The following is a 24,632-nucleotide window of genomic DNA, read 5'->3' as shown; positions in this document are numbered from 1 at the left end:
CGTCACATTTGGAGATGCATGACGGTAAACATAGAAGCCAGGCTCGTGTGGGTCATACATGCAGCGAATTCTTTTGGGCGAAAGTATAAAACTGTTGGAACTTTTACCGACCGGAGACAGTTTCGGTTGACAGTTTATTCGCGACAGTTCGATGTTTGGAGACGGGAGTCATATTTCCAGCAATGTAATTTAAAAGTGGAGATAAAATGTACGTTTGGAGAGTTTTGGTGGATGTGGTAATAGTTTTGTACTATGCTGTGAACTACACGCAGTCCTGGGAGTTTCATGAATTGCCGCACTTGATGAACGAACGTGAATTGAGCTATTATTTTGGCAGTGATCATCGTAAGGAGCTTCCGACATTTGAATTATTCTCGCCTAAAAGTGAGCCACAAGCCAAAGCAAGTGAAGTACAAAACATAGTGTTGAAGGTTCCTTTTCAAAGTGATGAGTTCAGACTGAATTTGAGAACACGGACAAACTTAGTAACGACCAAAACCAGATTTGTCACGCGGAGTGGCAATGGAAGCTCGGAAGAATATCTGCATCGGTCAACGAATGATTGCCACTACTTGCATGTGGATCACGATTCATCTGCAGCTGTTTCAAGCTGTGATTTTCAAAATTTTGTAAGTATTACAATACTATAACAGTGTATTACAAAAAAAAACAAGGCTCTACAAAGCCTTCAACATGAATGTTTGAATATGCTTAGTATTAAAATAGCTAGTCCACATTGAAACAGTATACAACATGGCTGGCTTTATAATTCAATTGAATATAAAATACTTGTTTTAAAGTTTTTTACATTGTTGAAAAGTTATTTTTATTCTTTTATTATTATCATTTCAAACATGACATTTATTTCTTGTATCTATGTATTCTGTGTTAGGCAAATCTATCATCCTAATTTGGTAAAACTAAATTAAGCTTTTATTAACATTTTGTCAACAACATATTACATTTCATTTGCCGTAGCAGTTCAGAATTTCGACAGGTGAGTTGATTTCAACTGCTTATAAGATAAAAGAACTGAACCTAACTTATCCTAAATATATAACGCATTAATCGTGGCGATAAAGGATTGCTGCGATTTTTGTCAAAAATCATTAATAATTTTACATCACCACATTGGATATTCTATGTGACTCATTTTCCCAATTTGGCCACTCTCATGAGAAATCAATGCGATTGGCCAATTTAGAAACCGAAGATAAATCTCTGGCCAAAACTGGTTCCGTCGGCCTATATTGACCAACGGGATTTTCAAAGCGAAACAATGGTTATAGCTCACTTTTAATATTTTACATGATTTCAGACTTAAATTTACATGACGACATGTTTACATCGCATGAATGAAGTTTACATGACGTGTAATGTTCATTATTTTTAACTGTGAAAGATTTTTGACATCCCTGAGGTAACTCAGGTAAGTCGATGGAAAATATTGTATAATATTGGTCTCAAAATGTTCCCTTGAGGAACACCAGCTCTTACAGGAAGTCTATCTGACTTGGAGTTCTGATAATAAACCTGAAGTTTGTGATTTCACATTATTCCAACAATATAATAATTAAACATATTTTAACATTTTTTCTATGTCTAAAAGTGCAAGACCTGTAAAATGGCCTTTATATTTGTATTTGTGCCGTATCAAATTTGTTACACGTAAAAGTTGATGAGTAGTCGAATGTCCAGGTCGAAATCCAGGCTATTCATTGGCATAAATTGAATTTTCGTTAATGTGAACAATCATTCTGCTCATAATTACCTTTTTAAGAGGTTTATTAATGGAGGAAAGCAAGCTGATTAAACAATAGCTAGAAGCTTCTGCAAGATTTTTGTCTGGTTTGGTACAACTTATGCATATTTCCTTTTGTCAGAAATATATGCGAACTGAAAAAAATAATAAAAATTAAATTAATTAAAAATACTGCTACTTTCCAGAAGTTTCTTGATGAGGATGTAAAAATTCCATCATCACCAGGGGCTTTCTTATTTTTGTTTTTTTTTTTTTTAATGTGGACCATTATCAGCCAAATCAGTCCCAAAGAATTTTCGAAAACGTTCTCTTGATTTAAAATGTTTTGGAAATCCTGAATAACTTGATTTTCAATTGGACTAATGGGTCCTAAATTAAAATTATGTGCTCTTTCAAACAGCATTGTGAGTGTTTAAGCTTTTTCACAATTAGTTAAAAATAAATTATTTTCCTCTTTCGAACCCGGAATTTGTTTCTGAGTTGTTTTTTTTTTTAATTTTAGTTAATTTCCAAACAATAGAGACATTTTGTTTACAAAATGTTTGTTTCTCACTTAAATTAAACTTTTTTAATTTCTTTCCTTTTTTAAATTGGCATAGCAGGATCGCGAGTGCGTCGAAATTGCTTTCTCCTCATGATTTTAAAACAGATAAGAGTTAAAGATCATCGTCTATAATCACGGATTAGAATTTTACTGCACATTCAGGTATTGAAGTGCCCCTTGCTTCAATAATGAAATCGTTAAAGTTTCGAGAGAATTGTCAGTAACGATTTTTGTTTGCAAAGAAGTGTTAACATCAAAATTACTATCGATGTATGTTTCAAATTTAATCCAATCAGCTCATAAATAATTAAAAGTGGAGCTGACAGGATTGAGAATCGCTTCATGGGATATTTGGAATGTAGGGATATGATCAAAATCAAAATCAGCATGAGTAAGTCGGCTACAAAGGTGACTAAAGTCAGTTAAGACCAAATCAATCGTAGAAGCGTTTCTACAAGAGGAAAAAAAGAAGGGCTATCAGGGTATTGAATTGAGAAATAATCTGGAGTGTACTCAATACTCATCAAATAAAAATTATGTCGTTGAATGATGTATTGCGAGTCAATTTCGGCATATCAAGCAAATAAACTTGCTGCCCAGTGCATTGAAAGGGCAAATAGGCATGGTGGGCAAAGGAGAGCAGGGAGGGCCCCCCCTCCGTTCTGAAAAAAAAATCAACTTGTTTGCAATGAAGGATAGGGTTTCGTTCTACTTCGTCGTAAGCGCTATTATTCGTCGTATCTAACTTAAAATGTTCCATTACGGCAGATATTCCAACTTACCTACAACATAGATTCATTTTCCAAGTGTATTTTTGTGAAAGCTGTCATGATTTTTACACGAGTACACCAAAAATGCAATAAAACTACTGTATTTCGTTAAATAATTTCAGTTCAATTATCGCCTTTACCAGGGATTGAATCCTGAGAAAATTGAGAGAATCTCTCACGTATCGCTCTCTGTAACTATTATAAAATGCTGCACATTATGAGAGACTGTTTATCGTCTACTGCTACAAGTTTGATCAGATTGGGGGGATAGTAGTGCATGATAAAACCCCTCTAAACATGGTCCAAGCCTGGGAGGCACAATTGCTTTTGGAAGTTCGTGGATTGTTTATCGTGCCAGTAAAGAAAAACCCCTATCCCCAACGGTAAACAAGCGAGAAAAATGGATTTTATCATCGCTCTCTCTTTGGGGCTCTCGCTCGCTGCTTCCATTTATCAGATTTGTTACACCTTGCGATACAATGACGATCGTGGACCGCAACAGATGGGATATTTTTCTTTGCTTGCTTCGATCGTGCTTCATACTCAAATGAGAGCGAATTCTGCAATGCCTGGCCTTTACACTTTTTTACCAAAATCGCACGGACGAACACGTTTTAAGAGAAATGCTTAACGATCGACACCAGTCACACCACTTTATGATACAAGTTATTTCCCGCCCCTCTGTGTGACTTCGCCAAGCACTCATTCTCACTTTGGAAAACCTTCGTACTTCTTTACTGAAGGATTTCATTCCAATCACACGCCGTAAAAGTTCTATAATTCACGAAATTTTATGAAATTTCCTCAACGAGCGCGTAAAATTGAGAATGTAAACAAAGTTCAATCTGTCGTACTGAGAAAAAAAAAAGCTTGTGCCTATCAATGTGTGAGCGTTGCTCGACGTAAAAATACGGTTCCTTTGATTGTGTTGTTTTCGCTGCACTGTGAGCAAATGCCATAATTGTACGCTCATATGTTTGCTGAATTTTGATGACGAACAATGAATTTTAAAGGAAATGAGTGTATTCCATCATGCTGAAATAATGGAGGGAGATGCCCGTAGATCTTTATACTCTGGTAAAACGTTTATTTATAGCATTGATATGTTGTGTTTTGACCACTCAATATATCACAGTGAGCCGTAAGTTGTGAGACGAATCTGGAAACTGATTGCGACACAAATGAAAACGATACGACGGATTGAGAATACGGCAAGATGCATTTTCTTTGCATTATTTTCAAACAAAGTTCAAGATTTATCAAAATCTAATTGTACAATGCTAAAGCCGTTTTGAGAAAGAGTTGTTTGGCATCGGTTTTTATCAGCATAATTCACTGCAATACTGGGAAAATTGCGGTTCTCACTGATTAATGCTTAATACCCTAATACATTGTTTTAATTTGCAAAGATTATTTTCAGCATGCGAATCTATAATGAATTGCGTACCTTTAAAATAATAAGTAATAAATCCTACAGTCCTTCTCAAAAATCAGAGTGTTAAAGATTTTTCAAAAATCATTTAAAGAATTTAGATTTGCGTTGCCGCTCCCAGGCTGAAGAACAAAAATGCGAAGGAAATTGCTTATGTATGAATTTCTCAGAAATCTTTTCAACCATAATTGCGTTTCGATTGACTTCTTGAAGAATTCTCCAACAAAAAAAAAAACAATTACAAATCTGCTCAAGATCTCACCAGAGCATTTGACGACTCTATCAAGAGCCTTCAATATATCTTGTGTGTAATCTAAGCGTAAACATATTGTAGACATTTTACGGAATTTAAAAAGTGCTGCCAAGTTATCTTAAAACAAATTATTCCAAAATTTCATAATTTCATCAAAGAATATGTAAAAAAAAAAACGAGATTTTTAACCTTTCAAGAGTCCTTTCGGAAAATAATTAAAGAATTAATACTGAAGAGTAAACCCTGCAGTTTTACTAGAATAAAACTAATGATTTTCCTAGGGATTTCTCCAAATATTCAAACAGCAATTATTTCACAAATATATCAGAAATTGTTTCTAAGATTTTTCAAGACTATATCTTATGTTTCCTTCAGGGTTAACTATCATTTATCTATGAGTGCCTCTTAGAACACCAGTCTGCAGAATTCTTAGGATTTTTTTTATGATATTGCTTCTTGGCTTCAACAAGTTTCTGCAAAGGATATTTAAAAAAAAATCTTGGTAGATCCTTGGAAGAGTTTCTGAAAGAATTTCTAGAGTGTTTATAGAAACAATCTCATAAGAAATGACTCAATGAAAGATTTTTCATAGTATTCATGAGAAATTTTTGGCAAAGCCAAATTACCAAGAGTAATGTTTTAGGAAATATCTTGAGTATATGCCAAGAAAAATGTTAGAAGAAATTTATATATTTGTTGTATTTGTATATTTGTTATATGTTATTTGTTTTTATTATGGGGAAATCCAGAAAAAGAAATTTAAAAGAGTACCTTGAGAAATCTTGAATCGATTCTGGGAATACATTGACAATATCCTTGAATGAACTTTTAGAAGGATTTCGAATTTAATTCCTCTTTGAATTCAAGAGGAATTATTGTAATCCAGATTTGGAAAATAAGATGTATTGGTAATTTAACTGTTAAAAAATATATTAGGTGGAATTCAGAAAAACAAATCATTAAAATAGTTTACGGGGGGATCTCTTAATAAATGTTTGTATGGAACTTTTAAACTCATGCCTTATGTTTTTAAAGCAATCCATTTGATAAATTACTTTGAGGAGTTTCTGGAAAAACTTCTTGAACATTACGTATTACATAAAAGGAAAATCAAAATCAAATCTTGGAAAAATCTCTACATATATTCGCAGACGATTTTTGGGGGAACTTTCGTCTGTTTCCTAGGAAGAAATTCGGGAGTCATTCCTATAAACATTTCCTATTTTTGAAAATTCTAAGATGAACTTTATGAAATCATTATATCCCGTGGCCTGACTGACGTGCAATGGGACCTTCACCAATCGAACTTTCAGGAAATTTCTATTCCGGATTTTTTCAAGGCGGTTATAGACAACAAATTGAACATAGATGTGTTTCGAACTGCACTTTGCTTATTGAGAAAGGAAAAGGATGTGGATGGCTTTCAACGTTTCATGCAGGAAGGGTAAAGAGGTTGTGTATAATGATCGTTTTGCATGGCATTCGAAAATATATTCTTGAGGTCGATTGCGCTTGCCCCTCTCTGATGGTAATCCTGGTTACGCCCATGCAAATAGGCAGCTGTGAAAGTATAAATACATTGCTGTGGTTCCATAGAAACTTGCAAAGTTTCAAAAACTTTAGGTTCAATGACGAAAAAAGTTGATGTTTTACACACACTCAGATTTTTTTCACGAGCTCAGCTGTGCGAATCTCGGTTTTCCGATTTTAATTGAGACTCAGCTAACAAATTGTCTGGTTGCTTAGCAACGAAGCATGATTTACTGATACTCGGCTTTTATTTCCTGAGATCCCAGGAAATTTGTTTGCCAACTACTCGGTTGTGCGGATCTCGATTAAAATTAGCCGAGATTCGGCATTCTAAATTAAGTGTGTACGACTATGAATGATGATTGCAACTACACCACATGCTCCGCTCAATCCACCCGATCATTACGATAAACCAAAAAGTTTTGATCTCGTTATGATCTCCCCAGTTAAAAAAATCAAAATCAGAAATAGACATTTTACTAGAAGTAGGTGCTGTGATGTATTGATCACAAGTGTTAAATAACTTCAGTCACGAGGGAATATGACATAATGAGTTCAGCTATAGGGTGACATGGATTGTATATGATAGGTTCAGAGATAGGGAGAGATGTCAAATAAAGGATGGCTTTTGGAGTGTACTACGAACCCGATCGGATGTGTTTTTATTGAATCCTTTCACGCGGTCTGAGACGTAACAGTTTGGCGAACGAGGTGGAATTTTTTTGTTTTCGGGAAATTGCTGCGGTTTGCGTAGGAGTACTTGAAGCGGATCTGCAACAACAAGTTTCGTTAAAAGAGTGACATCAAGTGAGTACTTATTTGGAGATTTCACAGTTCTTGACCAAAAAAAAAAAAAAACTACATGCATGATTGTAGAAGGGGTGTTCCGCCCGGTTTTCCGGGTGATAGGAATTAGGTTATGTCAATGGAAAAGTAATTAGTAAAACGAGCGAAGAAAAGGAGGTTATGTGATAAAAACAACGCTACATAAACGACAATGGGTAGCGCAAACGAATCTCTTGAAGTGGAGGCAATTGTACAGTGGTATTAGTTATAGAATTAGTTATAGAATGGAGGAGTGTTTGGATATCTCGTATGCGGAAACAAATGGAAAACTGGAGGTAAGTGAACTAGAGAGAGAATCCTGAACTGCTGGTTCAAGATTATCGTTCCGAAAAGGCTCTTCTGATGTAGGAGCTAGCGATTCATAAACTGTTGGTTTAGAAAACTTGAATGCAATTCATTGGTGAAACGAAGAACTTCAAACTGTTGGTTTGGAGTCCACCCCAAACTGTTGGTTTGGTGTTGAGGAAATATGAAAGATGTGAACTGCTGGTTCCATCTGGGTATGAATGTGAGCTGGGAATGAAAAAAAAGGCTGGTTAAGAGATCTTGCATTGTTTGGGTTTCCTCTATACTGTTGGTATGGAACCGAAAGAAAGGGATCTTGGAAAGGTGTGTACTGTTGGTACCTATAGAGGAAAAACGGAAGTTGTTGTTCTTGATCGATCAATGGTAGAAAAACAAGTGTCTGAAAATAATAAAAATGATTTCTAGGGGCGGGGAGTGTTTTATTGACTCACACGGCATTATTTTACGAAATATTGTGTTAATGAACATGGAACGAGCTGGGATGCTGACTGAGAATATATAAACTTTGATTTGTTTCAATTACTTCAAGCTATGGTTGGTAAACATTTTATTTATATTATGTATGTATCCAGTTATCATTAATTTTCTTGTATACATCAACCTAAAACAAGCAGTGATTGGTTTAATAACTTTTACAAAATATTATTGCAAGGTAAGGGTTTAGTAAAATGATTATGATCCTATTCATATAATATACACATAAAACAAATATTAATTTCCTGAATTTAACTACAATCATGCAAAATAGTTTGGTCAAGAACAGGTAAACAATTCCTTGAAATATATCCTAAACAAAGTTTTTTTTAATTTTGTGATCCATTCGTAAATTTTTTGATAGCGTGTTGAAAGTCATGGAAGCATTCAGACCGGTTCGACCCTTCGACATGAATATTGAAGAGAACCGCATGGCATCCGAATGGGAGAAATGGAAGAGGCAATTGGAATGCTATTTTACTGCTTGCGGAGTTTTAGACCAATCCGACAAGCTTGCAAAGCTTTTGTACCTGGGAGGGCCAGATTTACAAGAATTGTACGACAACCTTCCGGATGCAAAACGGGTCCCGTTGGTAGTAGCTGAACCTCCTCATTATGACGTGGCTGTCAAAGCCTTAGATGATCACTTCGAACCTAAGCGTATGATAGCATTTGAGCGTTATCTATTCAGGCAAATGGCCCAAAAACCAATGGAAAGGCTGTCTGATTTTGCTTTGCGATTGAGGATCCAAGCAAAACGCTGTGGATTTACTCCTGAACATTTTGATGAAATGATTGTTGATCAAATTACCGAAAAATGTAACTCTGAGCCTCTGAGGGTTGAAATTTTGAAGAAAGATCACAGATCATTGAGCGAAATCATTGCTTTGGGAACTACTATGGCTGATACGAAGACAAAATCAATGCAAATGAGCAAAATGAGTGGAATGTCCGATGAATCTAGGATTCAAGCGGTAAGGGACAGGAATTTGCGCTCAAAATCAAGATTTCCGGTGAAGGTGGCAATGAACCAAGGAACAGTTATGACATGTTTCGCGTGTGGGCGTTTGGGCCATTTGAAAGCCAGTAAGTTTTGTCCGGCTAGAGATGCACAATGCAATAAATGCCAGGCATACGGTCACTTTGCTAAAACGTGTTTCAAGTTCAGCCAAAGTTTTCAAGATCGGAACTCCAGACTGGGTAAACACAAACCAGAGTTCAGGAGTGACAGTTTCGGAAATGAGAGTCACGGTAGACCGACAAAGCGCATTCGTGCAGTAACTGAAGAGAATGAGAAAGAGAAATTATTGGAGAGGGACGATGGCTATGTGTTCTATGCCATGGGCAGCAACGAGTTTCAGTTTACAGTAGGAGGAGTCACCATTCGGATGACCATCGATTCGGGTGCCGATGCCAACATAATACCTAAGGAGGCATGGGAACAAATGAAGGAAGCGGGAGTACACGTTACTGATCAAGGTAGACCGGATAGGGTTCTCAAGGCATATGCTTCGGAAAGCCCATTGAACCTCATCGGTATGTTCAAAGCTAAAATCGCAGCCGGTTCGAACGAAACAGATGCGAAATTCTATGTTGATGATGGTGGTCATCAGTGCCTTCTTGGAGCAAAAACGGCCGAAGAGTTGAATGTACTCAAAATTGGCTTTGAAGTAAATTCTGTGAGCGGCAGCGTGAATGCGTTTCCTAAAATAAAAGGAGTATTGTTGGAGATCCCAATCGATGAATCTGTCCAACCGGTTCAACAACCGTATCGCAGAACACCGATCGCGATGGAGAAAATGGTTGAGAAGAGACTTCAAGAATTGCTGAATCAGGACATCATCGAAAGGGTTACCGAACCATCTGCTTGGGTGTCTCCTCTGGTTCCGGTATTGAAAGATTCGGGAGAGGTACGACTTTGCGTCGACATGCGGCGAGCAAATCGCGCGGTTCTCCGAGAGAAACATCCTCTACCAGTTATCGATGAGTTGCTAGGAGGAATCGATGGGGCAGTGCGTTTTTCAAAAATGGATGTGAAAGACGCCTATCATCAAATTGAAATTTCCGAGCGATCCCGAGGAATAACTACATTCATGACAAAATACGGCCTATTCAGGTAAAAGGATACCCGTTATGTATATTTTTGATTCTTTGTTACTGAAATAAACACATTTACGAGGACTTACTGGTTTAACTTTCTTTCCTAGATATAAAAGATTAATGTTTGGTATCTGTTCGGCTCCAGAATTATTCCAGAAGGTTATGGAGACTATTGTCGCTGGCTTAGAAGGAGTTGTAATATATCTGGATGACATAATGGTTTATGGAAGGTCCGGGGAGGAACACAACAGAAGATTGAAGGCTCTTCTTGACCGTTTGAAGTCATATGGAATTTTGCTCAACCAACACAAATGTCAGTACAACGTGACAAGTCTACAATTCCTGGGCTATGACCTATCAGCAAACGGAGTGAAGCCAACGGAAAGTCGCGTGCATGCAATTCAGAAATTTCGTCCTCCTCTATCAACCTCTGAGCTCCGTAGTTTCTTAGGCTTAGTGACATACGTGGGCAGATTTATTCCTCATTTGGCATCCAAAACCGATTCACTCAGAGGTCTGTTGAGGAAAGGCGTTCCGTTCAAGTGGGAAGATACACATCAGAGAGCTTTTGAGTCTATCAAGCAAGAATTGTCGTCTGTTGGATTTCTAGGGTTTTTCAATCCCAGGGACACTACACTGCTTATCGCAGATGCCAGTCCTACCGGTCTTGGGGCTGTTCTACTTCAAGAAAACCACGATAACGAGAAACGAATTATCGCTTTTGCCAGTAAGGCGCTAACCGATTTGGAAAGAAAGTATTTCCAAACAGAGCGGGAAGCGCTGGCGCTTGTGTGGGCGGTTGAGAAGTTCAAACTGTTTCTGCTGGGTACAAAATTCAAATTAATAACGGACTGCAAACCATTGGATTTTCTGTTCGCTCATCGTTCAAAACCTTGTCCACGTATTGAGAGATGGGTTTTGCGAATACAGTCATACACTTTCGAGGTAATTTACCAGCCAGGAGCAACTAATCTTGCAGATTCACTTTCAAGACTAGCCGTTCTTCAACCAGAGCCTTTTCGATCCAGACGCTGAATTGTACATCATGAAAGTTACGGAATCGGCGATCCCTGTCGCATTAACAATTCAAGAGATAGAGGAACATACAAACAGGGATGACTTGTTACAAGACGTCATGATTGCACTAGAAAGTGGAGACTGGTCAGGAGAGATCAAGATGTTCAAACCTTTTGAGTCTGAGTTATACCGAGCAGGGAATCTGTTGATGAGAGGAGAACGAATTGTGATACCTACGGGCCTTCAACAGCAGATACTACAAATAGCTCATGAGTCACATCCAGGCATCGTCGCTATGAAAAGACGGTTAAGGCAAAAGGTGTGGTGGCCTGCTGTGGACAAACAGGCAGAGAAGATAGTCAAAAGTTGTAAGTCCTGTACAATTGTGTCTGCCCTTGATCCACCGGAACCGATGAAGAACACAAGGATGCCAGATAGAGCTTGGGTGGATCTGGCAGCTGATTTTGTAGGTCCTCTTCCATCGGGACATAACCTTCTTGTCATCGTCGACTATTTCAGCCGTTTTATCGAAGTGATCGTAATGAAGCAGATCACTGCTTCGTTGACCGTCCAAGCGTTCCATGAAACGTTTTGCCGATTTGGATTTCCAGAGACGCTAAAGACCGACAATGGACCCCAATTTTCGGGTGAAGAGATGAAAAGGTTTTGCAAACAGTTCGGGATTGAGCATCGAAGGACCACTCCTTACTGGCCGCAAGCAAATGGGGAAGTGGAACGCGTCAATGGGATGATTGAGAAACATTTGAAAATAAGCCAACTGGAGGAAACCGAATGGAAATGGGACTTGAGGATGAGCATTCTAATGTATAATTCAACACCACATACAACAACAGGAGTTGCTCCGTCGATCCTCATGTTTGGTAGAATTATCCGTGATAAACTACCAGCAGTTGCTGCTCGGCCAAACAAGTTGGTCGAAGAAATACAAGATCGGGACAAGATATTGAAGCAAAAGAGTTCCGACTATACCGATAATCGCCGGCGAGCTAGACGAAGTGAATTGAAGGTTGGCGATTGTGTATTGGTGAAAAGGATGACGAAAGAGAACAAGTTGGCCTCAACGTTTAGCCCAGAAGAATGGACAATTATTGACCGCTCTGGACCGGATGTAACTTTACAGTCAAAAGAATCGAACAGGATTATTCACAGGAACGTTGCTCACACAAAGCTATTGGCAACCAGTCAAACCGGTAATCGTGACAAAACATCTGACGAAGAAGAAGAAGCTCCCGAAGAAGATACCGTAGCAAACAACTCAGGAACTGTTATTAATCAGGAAATCGATAATCCAGATGAGCAATCAGAACAGGGATCGAAACAGCGTTCAAGAAGAATAGTAAAGAAACCAGGGTACTTACAAGATTACAATATTAATCAATGTCGTTGATTTCTAAGGAAAGGAGGAGTGTGATGTATTGATCACAAGTGTTAAATAACTTCAGTCACGAGGGAATACGACATAATGAGTTCAGCTATAGGGTGACATGGATTGTATATGATAGGTTCAGAGATAGGGAGAGATGTCAAATAAAGGATGGCTTTTGGAGTGTACTACGAACCCGATCGGATGTGTTTTTATTGAATCCTTTCACGCGGTCTGAGACGTAACAGGTGCATTTTCTGATGATTTTTATTAGGATTATTCGTTGATGAATAGACGCAATAGGAGTTTTCTGAAGCGGCAGGGGTATTCGCATTTGATTTGAAACAATTTAAACGATTGCTTGTAGGAAGGCAATTTGAAGGGGAAGAACTGAAATTACTTAAATTACGACAATGACGGTACAGGATTTTCCTTGCGAAAACTCATTCGAAATTAAAAGATTCAAACGGTTACCCGACGGTAGAAACTTTGCTTGCGAATGAGCACCCAGACAACCAGATTGTACGTATAACGGAATCACCTTTTGCGTTATGCGATGCTTATATGTGGAAAGTTTCACGATCATGCATGATTATAGTGCAGTATAACAATACGATGTTTTATCGTATTCATTTCCTCATCTTCATTACTCACTCATTGCATGCATGTTATTCTATATTACAGCATGGCATCGTCTTTCTCCCGAACCAAACTTTGGAAATTCAACCATTGAACAGTCGCCTGCGCAGTCTTATTCCCCTGTTCTCCCAAATAATAGTGGAATCTCAAAATCTCCACCTAGTCAAAAAGACTTCGCTTAAAGATGTCATCTTTGCAGATGATTTAATAAATCGTAAGAATTTGCTTGCGATTGCAAACCGATCAGATATTCACCTCCTCGGAGACACTCTGAACGAGAAAAACTACACGCTCGATGATCTGGAAGAGTTGGAAGATCTCAACGGACCGTCTGGCTTCAGCGGAACATCTCGTCTGCGCAAGTTAACTATCGAGTTGGGGTTGTTCTTTGACGAAGCCGCCTACAGGATATTCGCGCCTCATTTTGACAACGATGATCTCAAACTGAAAGACTTCATTCTGGCGTATGTAAATGCCATACAAGCTCTCTATCACCATCCCTCGCTGGGAACTCCCGTGGACATTACGGTGGTTTATTTGGAAGTAATGAAACGGCAACCGGACGACATGCCGCACTACAGGGGAGAACGGGAATCTCTGCTGGATTCGTTCTGCTTGTATCAGAATAAATTGAATAAAGGCGACGATAGCGATGCCAATCACTGGGATTTGGCACTTTACGTTTCCGGTCTGGATTTTTATGCAATCGAGAATGGACGGAGAAATGGCGTGACAATGGGTCTGGCTACGGTCGGAGGTATCTGCTTAGGAAAGTATTCGTGTGTAATTGCAGAGTTTGGTACGACAAGCGTCTTTGGGAAACCATACCCTTCCGCAGGGTTCACTTCGGTATATGTGGCGGCGCATGAAATTGGCCATAGGTTTGTTGCTGATTTTAGGTGCAAGAACATGAATAGTTCTAATAAATTATGTTTTCAGTTTAGGCATGCATCATGATTCAGCGGGGAACATTTGTGCCAAGGATGGATACGTGATGTCTCCGTCGAGGGGAACGCAGGGTGAAACGACATGGTCTAGTTGCAGTGCAGCAGCAATCCGTGAGTTGACGTGAGTACGCAAGCATAAGCTGTAGGAAACCATGAGTTGAAAGCAGGTTTTCATTTGCAGATGGGCTGATTGCTTATTTGATGCACCTCTGAAGACTAAAAAAGAACTGGATGCCTGGAAGTACCAAGGATATCCAGGGCAAGTTTTTACCTCCAAAAAGCAGTGTGAGGTTTTGCTGGTGTAAGTATGCTATTAAATAACCAAAATTCTCTATCAAGGGAGAGTGAACGACCTCAAAGGTATAAATTATACACAAATTTAACGCACAATGACCATTTTTGAAATTAGTTCTATAATCTAGAACTTGTGATTCATAAAGTATTTCTTCCAGAAAATCCTCTCGAAATTACTCAAGCGATTCCCCATGCAATCCTTCAAGACATTGTTGAGTAAAACTTTCAGGGGATTCTCGAGGAACCATTACTGGAGTTTTCCAAAAGAATTCTGTCGGAGTTGCCATCAGTATTTCTCCAGAATTGTATTTATTGTTATTTCAGGCATTCATCCCGGAGTTTCTTGAACGGTGACTCCAGTAATTTCCCATTAAAAGATTTCCCTCTAGACTTCCTACAATGAATCCTCTAGAAATTCTTACGACGATCTATCTAGGAGTTTCTCCAATTAGTATCACGTGAGTTAGAGAGGATTCCTCTCGAATTTTTCAAAATCGAAATTTAGTCAGGGAATCGCCTAGAAGATCATCTCTTGATTCCACGATTAATTTCTACAGTGATTCCTCCAGAGAACGCTTTATCAATTCCTCCTCGAAGAATTACACCAGCAACTCATTATTTATACATTATTTCGAGAGGGTTGTTTTCTTCAGAGAATTATAGGAAAACTAATATTTTTTTAATGTCTAGTTAAACAAAGTTTGCAATGTTCTAGAAATTTCTAAAATCTGTGGAGGTTTTATTATGAGTTTGTGGACGTGGAATGCAAATAAAGATTGTCAAATCATTTACTTATTCATATCCGGTTCTGGCAACCAAGCATGGGAAACAATCACTCAGTTATTGCGTTTCCATCACTCGCTTCCACGCACAGTCGAGAGCGAGAAAGCCGAACGTTTCAATTTCCTGTGCCCATTCTGCTTCTTCAACGAGCACTGAGCCTGAGCGAAACAAAAAAGGCAACTGATTAAGGTGAAACATCTCGGAATCCAAAGATGGCCGGCACAATGGCCGCCTTGTGTCCCTACTCACGTTTTCAAAGGAACTAAACTGGAGAAATAGTTGGCAAACTTTTCTGATCTTCTTATTTTAAACTTTCTGCCAGTGCACAAAGTCAAAATAAAAAGTGCACTGTTGTTGGATGCTTTCTTCGCGAGATTTGTGCCTTTCAAGTTTTAGTACTATCTTCAAAGTTGATTCCAAACTGATTCACCTTAAGTCGCTACCGATTCTGTAGCCGAATGAAATACCGAATGATTGTTTACATTCTGATTCCGTTTGAGAGGCAGTCGGGTTTGAGTGCTGATGAGTGTTCACTGACTGGCAATCCACACCACGGAATAGGCCAGGGGAAGTGGTTCACCTAGAGTGAATTTCTGTCAGAGAAAAAGTAGATTTTGTATGAGAATTGACAGAAAAATGAATGACAAGTTCATCCACTTCTCCTGGCCTATGATTCAGTTAGTTTGAATCCGCTCAGCTAAATGCGTTCACCCGTGCCTCGCAGATACAAGTGTACCGTTAAGTCACCAGTCACCGTGCGGCCTCCATTCACCGTTCACATATACAAATTCCTACAGAATACTCATACAATTTTCACAAATTATTCTTTTATCAGGAAAATAAGATAAAACTGACGAAATGAAGTAGTTTTTGTTATAAAGCATTTTGAAAAACTTAGTTTATGTAGTCAAAATCATGTGAATTCTGTTTGTTAATGAGATTTTTCAACACTCTTAGTAGGAACGCCAAAAAATCACATTTTTCATTTTAACGTTAGAGTATGAAATTTTTCAAAATTTCAAAATGTTTTCACTGTAGATACCACTAATAAGATGTATTTCGTCGTATGAGCGATCAGATTTTATGAAATTTAGAATTTTTTTACTGTGTTTCAGTCAAAACCCAAATGCACGGTAAATGGACTCCGTGCATTACTGTTAAAAGCATGAAATTATTCGGTAACACAGAGTAACAAAAATGACATTTTTGCCTGTCTCAAGGATCAAATTATGTGTCTCTAGTAGATTTGGGGTTGCTGAATCTGGTGCCATTCTCAGAAATGTTCCAGCACGTCACAATTTTTAGCTACAGGTCGCCAAAGTTGTATAAAACACTGGTTTTATTAATGTTTACATGAAATTTAAAGTACAATTAATCATACTTTTTTGTAATCTAATTCACCAAACATGCAAAATAGAACTTGAACTTTCATTTCAGACATAATTTGATTAAAATTGCGCGATTGAATTTCGATTAAACCGATTTTTTCGTCATGCTTGCAGTCTCCATACAAAATTCTTCGTTTCTTCTATATGGCAAAATACAACAATTCTCTAAACCATCAAAAAGTAACTTTTCCGTATCGAAAGTATTACAAACTTTGATGATAAGTATTGTTATACACATAAAGTTTGAATGCTGTGGCAAATTAAGTCAATATATTACCTTACAAGCTGGCAAACTTGCATGCAAGTTGGCTAAAATAGTCATTTTTTGCATTTTCAACAGTGAATATCTCAAAAACTAGACGTGCTATGAAATTTCTGAAAACGGCAATGGATTCAGCAACCCTGAATTAAGTGAATAGCGGTATTTTGGTGCTGGAGACAAAAACGTGTTCCGCAGTGTAATATTAGATTTATTGTAATGTCGTGATTAAAATGCTTCATATGGAGTTTTGAGTGAATATGGAATGGTTTGGACAATACAGTCAAACCTCCTATAACGATTTTAATAAAAAAATAATTATTTAGAAAATATTTATACTTTTTATGATTTTTGTTGTAAATGAAGATTTGAATACTCTTAAAAATGAGTGCGCACACTACTAGCAACATAGTTGCTCCATCAACAACGTTTCTTCAAGATACAAAATTAAATCATGATGAAAACTATACGCACGGTAAATGGTGACATAGAACGGTACGAGGCGACCTTAACATGAAATTTTCAAACATAATTTTTGAGTAGTTTTTTGTTATTCATCACTAGTTTCAGATTTTTCCCTGAATTATGATATAATTGCACGCTACGTAGTGGTATTCTAGTATGCTTCAAATTATTCGGAAAAGTATAATAATTTTTTGAAGTGCAATTTTTTCTTAAATACACGGTGAATGGTTGCTTGACGGTATTGGTATTCACTTCTTTTCGTGTTTCTTCCGATTCTCGCTTTTATACAATCGGTTTCGACGCTTTCATGCTACACTTCACCCAATACGGTTCAACAATCACTGAATGTTCGGTAGCAGCAGATTTTCTGCTATTTTTTATCGGTGGCGTTCGGGCGATTGAGTGAATTTTCCAATGCTTGCTGGCAACCTGGAACATCCGAAAAATAAGTTTCCATCGCGGTTTTGTTTATGTAATTCACATCAGATACCGGCGCTCATCCTCTGAAATTCGGTCCAGTATGGTCCATGCGGAACCGGTTCCTGGAGTCCCGGAAGGTGGCCAATCTGGACAATTCGATGAAATTACTCGAATTTATGCCCCAAAATCAAATGAATTGTGTCCAATTCTTCACGATTTCTATGTTTAGATGTGTTTTGCCAAAAGGACGAATGGGTGGTTGTTCTGGTCTTTTTGGAGCACCGGAATGGCCACCGAGAAACCCGTAATATGCGACTACCAAGTTTTAGCACCAAAACTGTGACGGCTCAGTTTTCATGATTTTGAAAATCTGTGACTCTTCTAGTTCAATAATAGCTGAATGAGCTCTTTGGCTCTTCGTGACCACCGAAATAACCCAGGAATGGCCACCAGAGATACCGGTATTGTGGGACATTTTTTTTTTTTTTGAGCATGCGACCCATCCCGGATCCCGGTGCACGTTTTTCGCTAACTCCTTGTGCTTTAAACACAAAAATAGACCAGAAATGAACACTGGAGAAATCGGTTTATGGACAAAACGTCAAAAGACAAAAGGTCGAAAGGACAAAACGTCGAACGACAAAAGGTCGAAATACAAAAGGTCGAAAGGACAAAAGGTCGAAGAACAAAAAAGTAGGGACAAAAGGTCGAAAATCTTTTTTCAAAGAAGAAAAAATTTTCCACCACTCAAACCGTTTTCGACCTTTTGTCCTTTCGACCTTTTGTCTTTCGACCTTTTGTCCTTTCGACCTTTTGTCTTTCGAGCTTCTGTCCTTTCGACCTTTTGTCATAGATTCATAAATGTGTTCCACTATACGGATTCCTCTTGCGATAATGTCTGGGAAATTCAGTGGCAACAAAAAACCAGAGCGACAAACCACTTGATATTGTGTGACATGTGTCAAATGCTGGGAAACTAGAAGATTGGGCCTTTGAATGCCTCGTTGGTTATTTCCGGTTTATTTCAGTGACAGCAAAGGACCAGACTGGACTTCCATTCATTATTGTGTGAGATGGATCATGTGCTCAGAAAATCTGGAAAATTGAGCCGTCGCATGTCTAGTTTTGGTTCAAAAACGGGTATCTCCTGTGGCTATTTCTGGGTTATTTCGGTGATATCGAAGAGCCAAAGTGCTCATTCAGCTATAATTGAACTAGAAGAGTCAATGGTATTCAAAATCATGAATATTGAGCCGTCGCATGCCTAGTTTTGGTACAAAAACTTTAATATCGCACCATACGAGTATCTCCGGTGGTCATTCATGAGTTATTTCGATAGTCCAGAAGAACCAAAATTACAGGGATTCAAAGTCATGAAGAACCAGTTTTTGATTTACAAAATTACTAGAAAAGCTTTTTGAACATCCCTTATGATATCTAACAAGATTTCTTGCGAGGTACACCTGGAAAATTGGCAATGATTTTGCTCAGGAGCTCCTGAAGAAATTTCTACAAGAATCATAAAAAAATCCTACACGGGAAAAAAAATCTGTGGTAAAATTTACTATTCTAGCTGACTACGCCCATTCTTAAAACTACCATGGATTTTCAGAACAATTTACCATGTTTGTAGTACATTCCACCACATTACTGGTACATTTGACAGAAATCATTTTCGTCCATCTGATTTCGCATGCAGACATGGTAAAATCAAACGCATTTTTGGTCTGCTGAAAATTGCCGGTGCGAGCGCTTAAGTTAACCCCCTAAAATGGTAGTTTTTACCGAACAATTTTTTTGCGTGTAAAATGCTAGCAGGTGAAAAAATATGAGAAAAAACAGAGGGAAGGATTATAAGAAAAATCCCCTAATTAGTTTCTGGAGATGTTCTTAGAGTGCTTCATACACGAATACTTTGGGAAGTTCCTGGATAATTATGATGAATACCCACTGTCTAAATAGAAGCAGTGAATTATACACACTGATGACGAGTATGGCTAATCTCAGTCGAACTTCTAGTCGATTCTTTGTGTATTTTCACTGACTTCACTCAATCACGAAATATCAACTATTGATAGTAGTCAGTTTAAGCTATAAGCTAAACTAATTACATCATATTGAAAGCGAAAATCATCGAAAACTCGTGTTTTTCCGATAAATATAATTACGTTTAGAACACGATAGTACATCATGCCTCAATGTTATGGTACGTTTTTCCCCTAAAAGCAGTACATCGTGCCCCGCATTAATAATAATTCTCGCAAAAATAGTGTTTTGAAAAAGTTAAACTTCCCAGCAATCTAGTTTAATTAGGTTGAAAACTCGCTCGTAGTTTACAATATTAAAAGCAAGAACATCTTGAAGTTCTTCGTAATCGTTGATATTTTTGTAACAGCCGAGTGATTTCTTCAGGAATCCTGATACATCCTGTATGCTAAAGTCTTTTCTGAAATGAATACACAAAATCCAGACCTGGTAGATTTCCCTAAAGATAGATATTTTCTTCCCTGTTCTACACAAATGATCTTTTACAATGGAGCGCATGGGCGTAGCAAGACTGGGACAGGGGATACCCCAGGTATCGCATAAAAAGAAAATATAATAGAAGATAATATAATATAATGTAATATAATGCAAGAATTTATAATATATATAAATAGAGATTTTTGAAATTCGGAAGTTCTCGAGAGTTTCAAGTTTCAAGAATTTAACCAGAAGGCCCTAAAATTTAATGTTTTGATTTCCTCCTGATACTATAATAAAGTTTTTCCAAATCTTCTTGCAGAAGTTTCTTCAGGAATTAATACTGTGATTTCCTAAAAAAAATTCCTGAGAATTCATCCAAAAATTGAAACAGGAATTCTCTCAAGGATACATTAGAACATAGTGCATGGATTTTGTTAGGACTTCATATATTTAATGCTTCCTTTGGGTCTCATTTTTATTATTATAATTTATTTGCAAAATCTGCCAAAAGAGTCAACAAAATCTAAAGAAAATGTTTTAGGTTCTTGGGAAAATGTATGTATAATAGGGTCCTTCTTTAGCCGAGTGGTTAGAGTCCGCGGCTACAAATCAAAGCCATGCTAAAGGTGTCTGGGTTCGATTCCCGGTCGGTCCAGGATCTTTTCGTAATGGAAATTTCCTTGACTTCTCTGGGCATAGAGTATCATCGTACTTGCCACACGATGTACGAATGCAAAAAAGGCAACTTTGGCAAAGAAAGCTCTCAGTTAATAACTGTAGAAGTACTCATAAGAACACTAAGCTGAGAAGCAGGTTTTGTTCCAGTGAGGACGTATGCCAAGAAGAAGAAGAAGAAGAAGAAGAAGAAGAAAATAAGAAGAAGAAGATGTATAATATTTTGGATGCGTCGTTTCTAAAAACACAGAGAAGCTCTTATAAGAACCTCTATAAGATCTATGTGGCATTCTTGAAATTAATTCTGAAATGACAGAAATGCCTAAAGGAATTTCGGAAAATATAGTAAAGGAATGTATACAGTTTTTTAAAAGACTTTCCTGATAAAAAAAATGTGGAGAAATTCTTAGATGTGTTTCATGAAAGATCTTTAATGAAATTCTTCCAAAGATATGGATGAAAGACTCCTTGATGGAATTCTAGAATATGTATGGCAGATTGCCGGAAAAAATACTATGAAGGAATGTCTCAAGGAATATCTTAAAAAAATAAATAAGAATGAAATTTCGAAGAAAATCTTGGAATAATTTTAACTTGTGTCCTGAAATAAACATTGGCAGTATTTCGGAAACCTTGAGCAAAACTCATAAAGGAACTTAAGAGGAAATAATCGAAGGAATCTGTTGAGAAATTAAATGTTTCATTGGAGGAACTCTTAGAAAAGTATTTAGAGGAATCCAAAAAAAAAAAACTAGAGAAATCTGTGGAGTAGTTTACACACGAATCATTGCAACAATTGTTATGATAAAATTCAAGAATTGTTGCTTTGTGTATCAGTACTTTTTTCCATTTGATAGAATAAATAAACGGGTGATATCTAAAACTAAATCCTGAAAAAATCTACAGGAACCCTCAGACATTCGCTTGAAAAAAAAAAATCTGACGGGTTCCTTAAAGGAATACCGTAATCCGGGGTAACATTGATCAGCGGGGAAACATTGATCAGTATGACCCTTCTCGTAAAAACTTCGAATCATCATTTATTTATAGAATATTTTCAAAGCATGAATGGTGTCTCACCTTCTTACATTCATAAGCTAATAATAATTGAGGTTTTTGCGAAAATCGCGTTTCTTTTATGCGTAAATTTCTCAACTTTTTGAATCAATTAATTTTATCACTATGGATGACACTACCGAAGATTCATGTCTCACATGAGTTCTGCAAATGCTATGAGCATAGAAAATGCGGTTGTTGCTAAAAATGACATCGCCGAAAACGATTCCGTTGTCAAATCTTTAATAAGTTTATTCAATTTAGTAACATTAACGAACTACTATTAAGAATGCAGAATTTCCTTAGGAAATTGCCTACCTTTAGGCGTATTACGCGGTTCAAAGTGATTTTATTTTTGAAATAACTCAAAAAGCATATGACTTGTTAGAATTTGGTCTTCATATTCGGCTTCAGGGGCCATGATTTAAGTAAGCATCGACATTTTCAACATTATCGAATGTTGTTTACATGGGTGATCAATGTTACCCCATATCAGCTAAATCAAAAAATCACTTAAAACATTTATTTAAACTTACATAAATATTTTCAAAACTGAAATATAGTATACAGTCACGAGCGGTGGGTGCCAGTACTTGTTTTAAAAATATAAAACTTGCCACATTTGCATTTTCAAATGAACAGTTTAAGAAATATCCCAAAAACTGGTCAATGTTACCCCGGATTACGGTACTTCGAATAACTGTTTTAGGGATGCCTGCAGACATTGATGTGTTATATTGGAAGAATTGAGGCCCTTCTTAGCCGAATGGTTAGAGTCGGTGGCTACAAAGCAAAGCCATGCTGAAGGTTTGAATCCCGGTCGGTCCAGGATATTTGCGAAATAGAAATTTCCTTGACTTCCCTGGGCATAGTGTATCATCGTACCTGCCACACGATATACGAATGCGAAAATGGCAACTTTGGCGAAGAAAGCTCTCAGTTAATAACTATGGAAGTGTCAAAGTCATTAACTAATTAATGAAAAAACTTTAAAATGTTTCTTTCGATTATAAAGAATATCAAATGAACTGTTTATATGAAAGTCCTGCATTATATAATTAAATAGCCGGGCCAACAAGTAGCTTCTACTAAAGCCTTTATATTAACCAAAATATTTTGATTAAAATAAATGAGAATTTATTCACAAAACTGATCGAATTCCAGCGACAACGATGCCATTGCCGTTCCGACATCTGGGCTGGAGCGAATTTGCCAAAATCTTCAATGTCGAACTCCCCATCGCACTGGATTCTATTTCGCCGGACCTGCCCTGGAAGGCACCGACTGTGGTGAAAGTAAGGTTAGCTTTAGTTCGCCTTGCGGCATGCAACACGTTGTACACCATCATAATGCTTTTCGCCCGTTTCGCTTTTTCTAGTGGTGTATTGGAGGAAGTTGTGTGAAGCAGAAGAAAAAGCCCATTTCCGTTGTCCGGGGAGGTTGGAGCGAATGGACGGTTGGAGATTGCAACTCTGGCTGCTTGGCGCAATCGAGAGGATTCCAACAGCGTACCAGAAGATGCAACAATCCGAAACCGGTCAATACGGATGAAGGATGTGATGGAAGTGCTTACGATGTGATGGTTTGTGACGATGAAGAGCTTTGCTCGAATAAACGACAACCCATCGATATTTACGCGAGTATTAAATGTAGAGAATTCAGTAAGCTGCTGAAGAGACTGGATCCTGCAGGACCTGGTATCCAAGGACCGCACGATGGACATCGTCTTTGGATGAGCTGTGCCATTTACTGTAAGCGAGCAGATAGCGATGCATACTACGCTCCACGCTTTGATTTGAATGATCTTGGTGTAGATTCGTACTTCCCAGATGGAACTAAGTGCTATTCTGAAGGATCAACTAATTATTACTGCCAACAGCATCATTGTCTTCCTGAAGTACTTTACTGTTTTATTCTCGAAAATTCATTCAATACAAATATCTCCACTCATTTCAGAATTTCAAGACATCCAAAATCTCAATCTGGGCCTTAACCGAAGACATCCCCATTCCGGGCAACGCCCTGCCAATCAGGACACATTTCCTGGACAACGAATTATCTAATTACCTATCTATAGATCGCAATCGTAGACCATTACTGAATCATTGGAACTATCGCCCCACGCATCACGAAGACGACGGAGAATGGCCAGATCATGATTATCTGGAACTTCCGGAAGAGGTCAAAAAGGCTGCTCACCGGTATTGATTCACCTTATTAGCGTAACTCACGTTTCATTCGTCCATGGCAACATCGCTCACCATTTATCGCGTGATGAAAATGTGCAAATATCACTTAGATAAATACAATTATCCAACAGCAAGGCACTTGGCTGTTTTTTTTTGTATCAAAACATGTTTTCTTTCTCTCTGTGCAGTGTTTATTGAAGAACGTCATAAATTCGAACAAAGGCCATTTTGGGTTGATGAACAGGGAGAGTGAGTGCTTCCTTATAAGCTACGAGAAAGGTTGATAAAAATATTCTACAGAAATGTATTGAATTACATACTATATAAAGAACAGTTTTGTTTTTTGTATTTCGTTTGATATTGTATTGGGTTTGGATTGGATTTGGATTAGATTTGGTATAGCATTCTAGCCTATCCATAGTTCATCTCAATCATGACGTTATGCCAAGAAGAAGTGGATGAAAAAAAAAACGTTATGATGGGCATATCTGAAACACTGCTTCATTGCTCAACAGCTTGTAATAGTGAATAAAAAGCCAATATCTTCCCATTTTATCTCAAACACACTGATAAGATATCGATATGTCTTTTAACAGTATTCAACTGTAGTAATGGTAAAACCAATCAACACAT

General features: G+C 37.7%; 1 protein-coding gene across 1 annotated transcript; it reads left to right on the top strand.

The window, feature by feature from the left end:
- LOC23687418 (A disintegrin and metalloproteinase with thrombospondin motifs 16) lies at window positions 1-24,163 on the top strand. The gene is made up of 7 exons (XM_021844883.1): window positions 1-629; window positions 13,103-13,938; window positions 13,997-14,125; window positions 14,186-14,305; window positions 22,975-23,110; window positions 23,189-23,707; window positions 23,767-24,163. The coding sequence occupies exons 1-7, from the start codon at window positions 207-209 to the stop codon at window positions 24,016-24,018; spliced, it is 2,415 nt and encodes an 804-aa protein (XP_021700575.1). The 5' UTR covers window positions 1-206; the 3' UTR covers window positions 24,019-24,163.
- The last annotated feature ends 469 nt before the right edge of the window (window positions 24,164-24,632 follow it).

This window comes from Aedes aegypti, chromosome 2, assembly GCF_002204515.2.
Source record: "Aedes aegypti strain LVP_AGWG chromosome 2, AaegL5.0 Primary Assembly, whole genome shotgun sequence".
Classification (NCBI taxonomy): Eukaryota; Metazoa; Arthropoda; class Insecta; order Diptera; family Culicidae; genus Aedes; species Aedes aegypti.
The sequence above is the reverse complement of the archived record's forward strand: the minus strand, read 5'-3'. Positions and strand labels throughout refer to the sequence as shown.

Bases quoted from the DNA above. Each gene is read 5' to 3' on its own strand.
- LOC23687418 (XM_021844883.1), top strand. From the start codon at position 207: ATGTACGTTTGGAGAGTTTTGGTGGATGTGGTAATAGTTTTGTACTAT. The intron at 14,306-22,974 runs GTAAGTATGCTA...ATCGAATTCCAG, and splicing joins CAGTGTGAGGTTTTGCTGGT to CGACAACGATGCCATTGCCG. The intron at 23,111-23,188 runs GTTAGCTTTAGT...CGCTTTTTCTAG, and splicing joins CCGACTGTGGTGAAAGTAAG to TGGTGTATTGGAGGAAGTTG.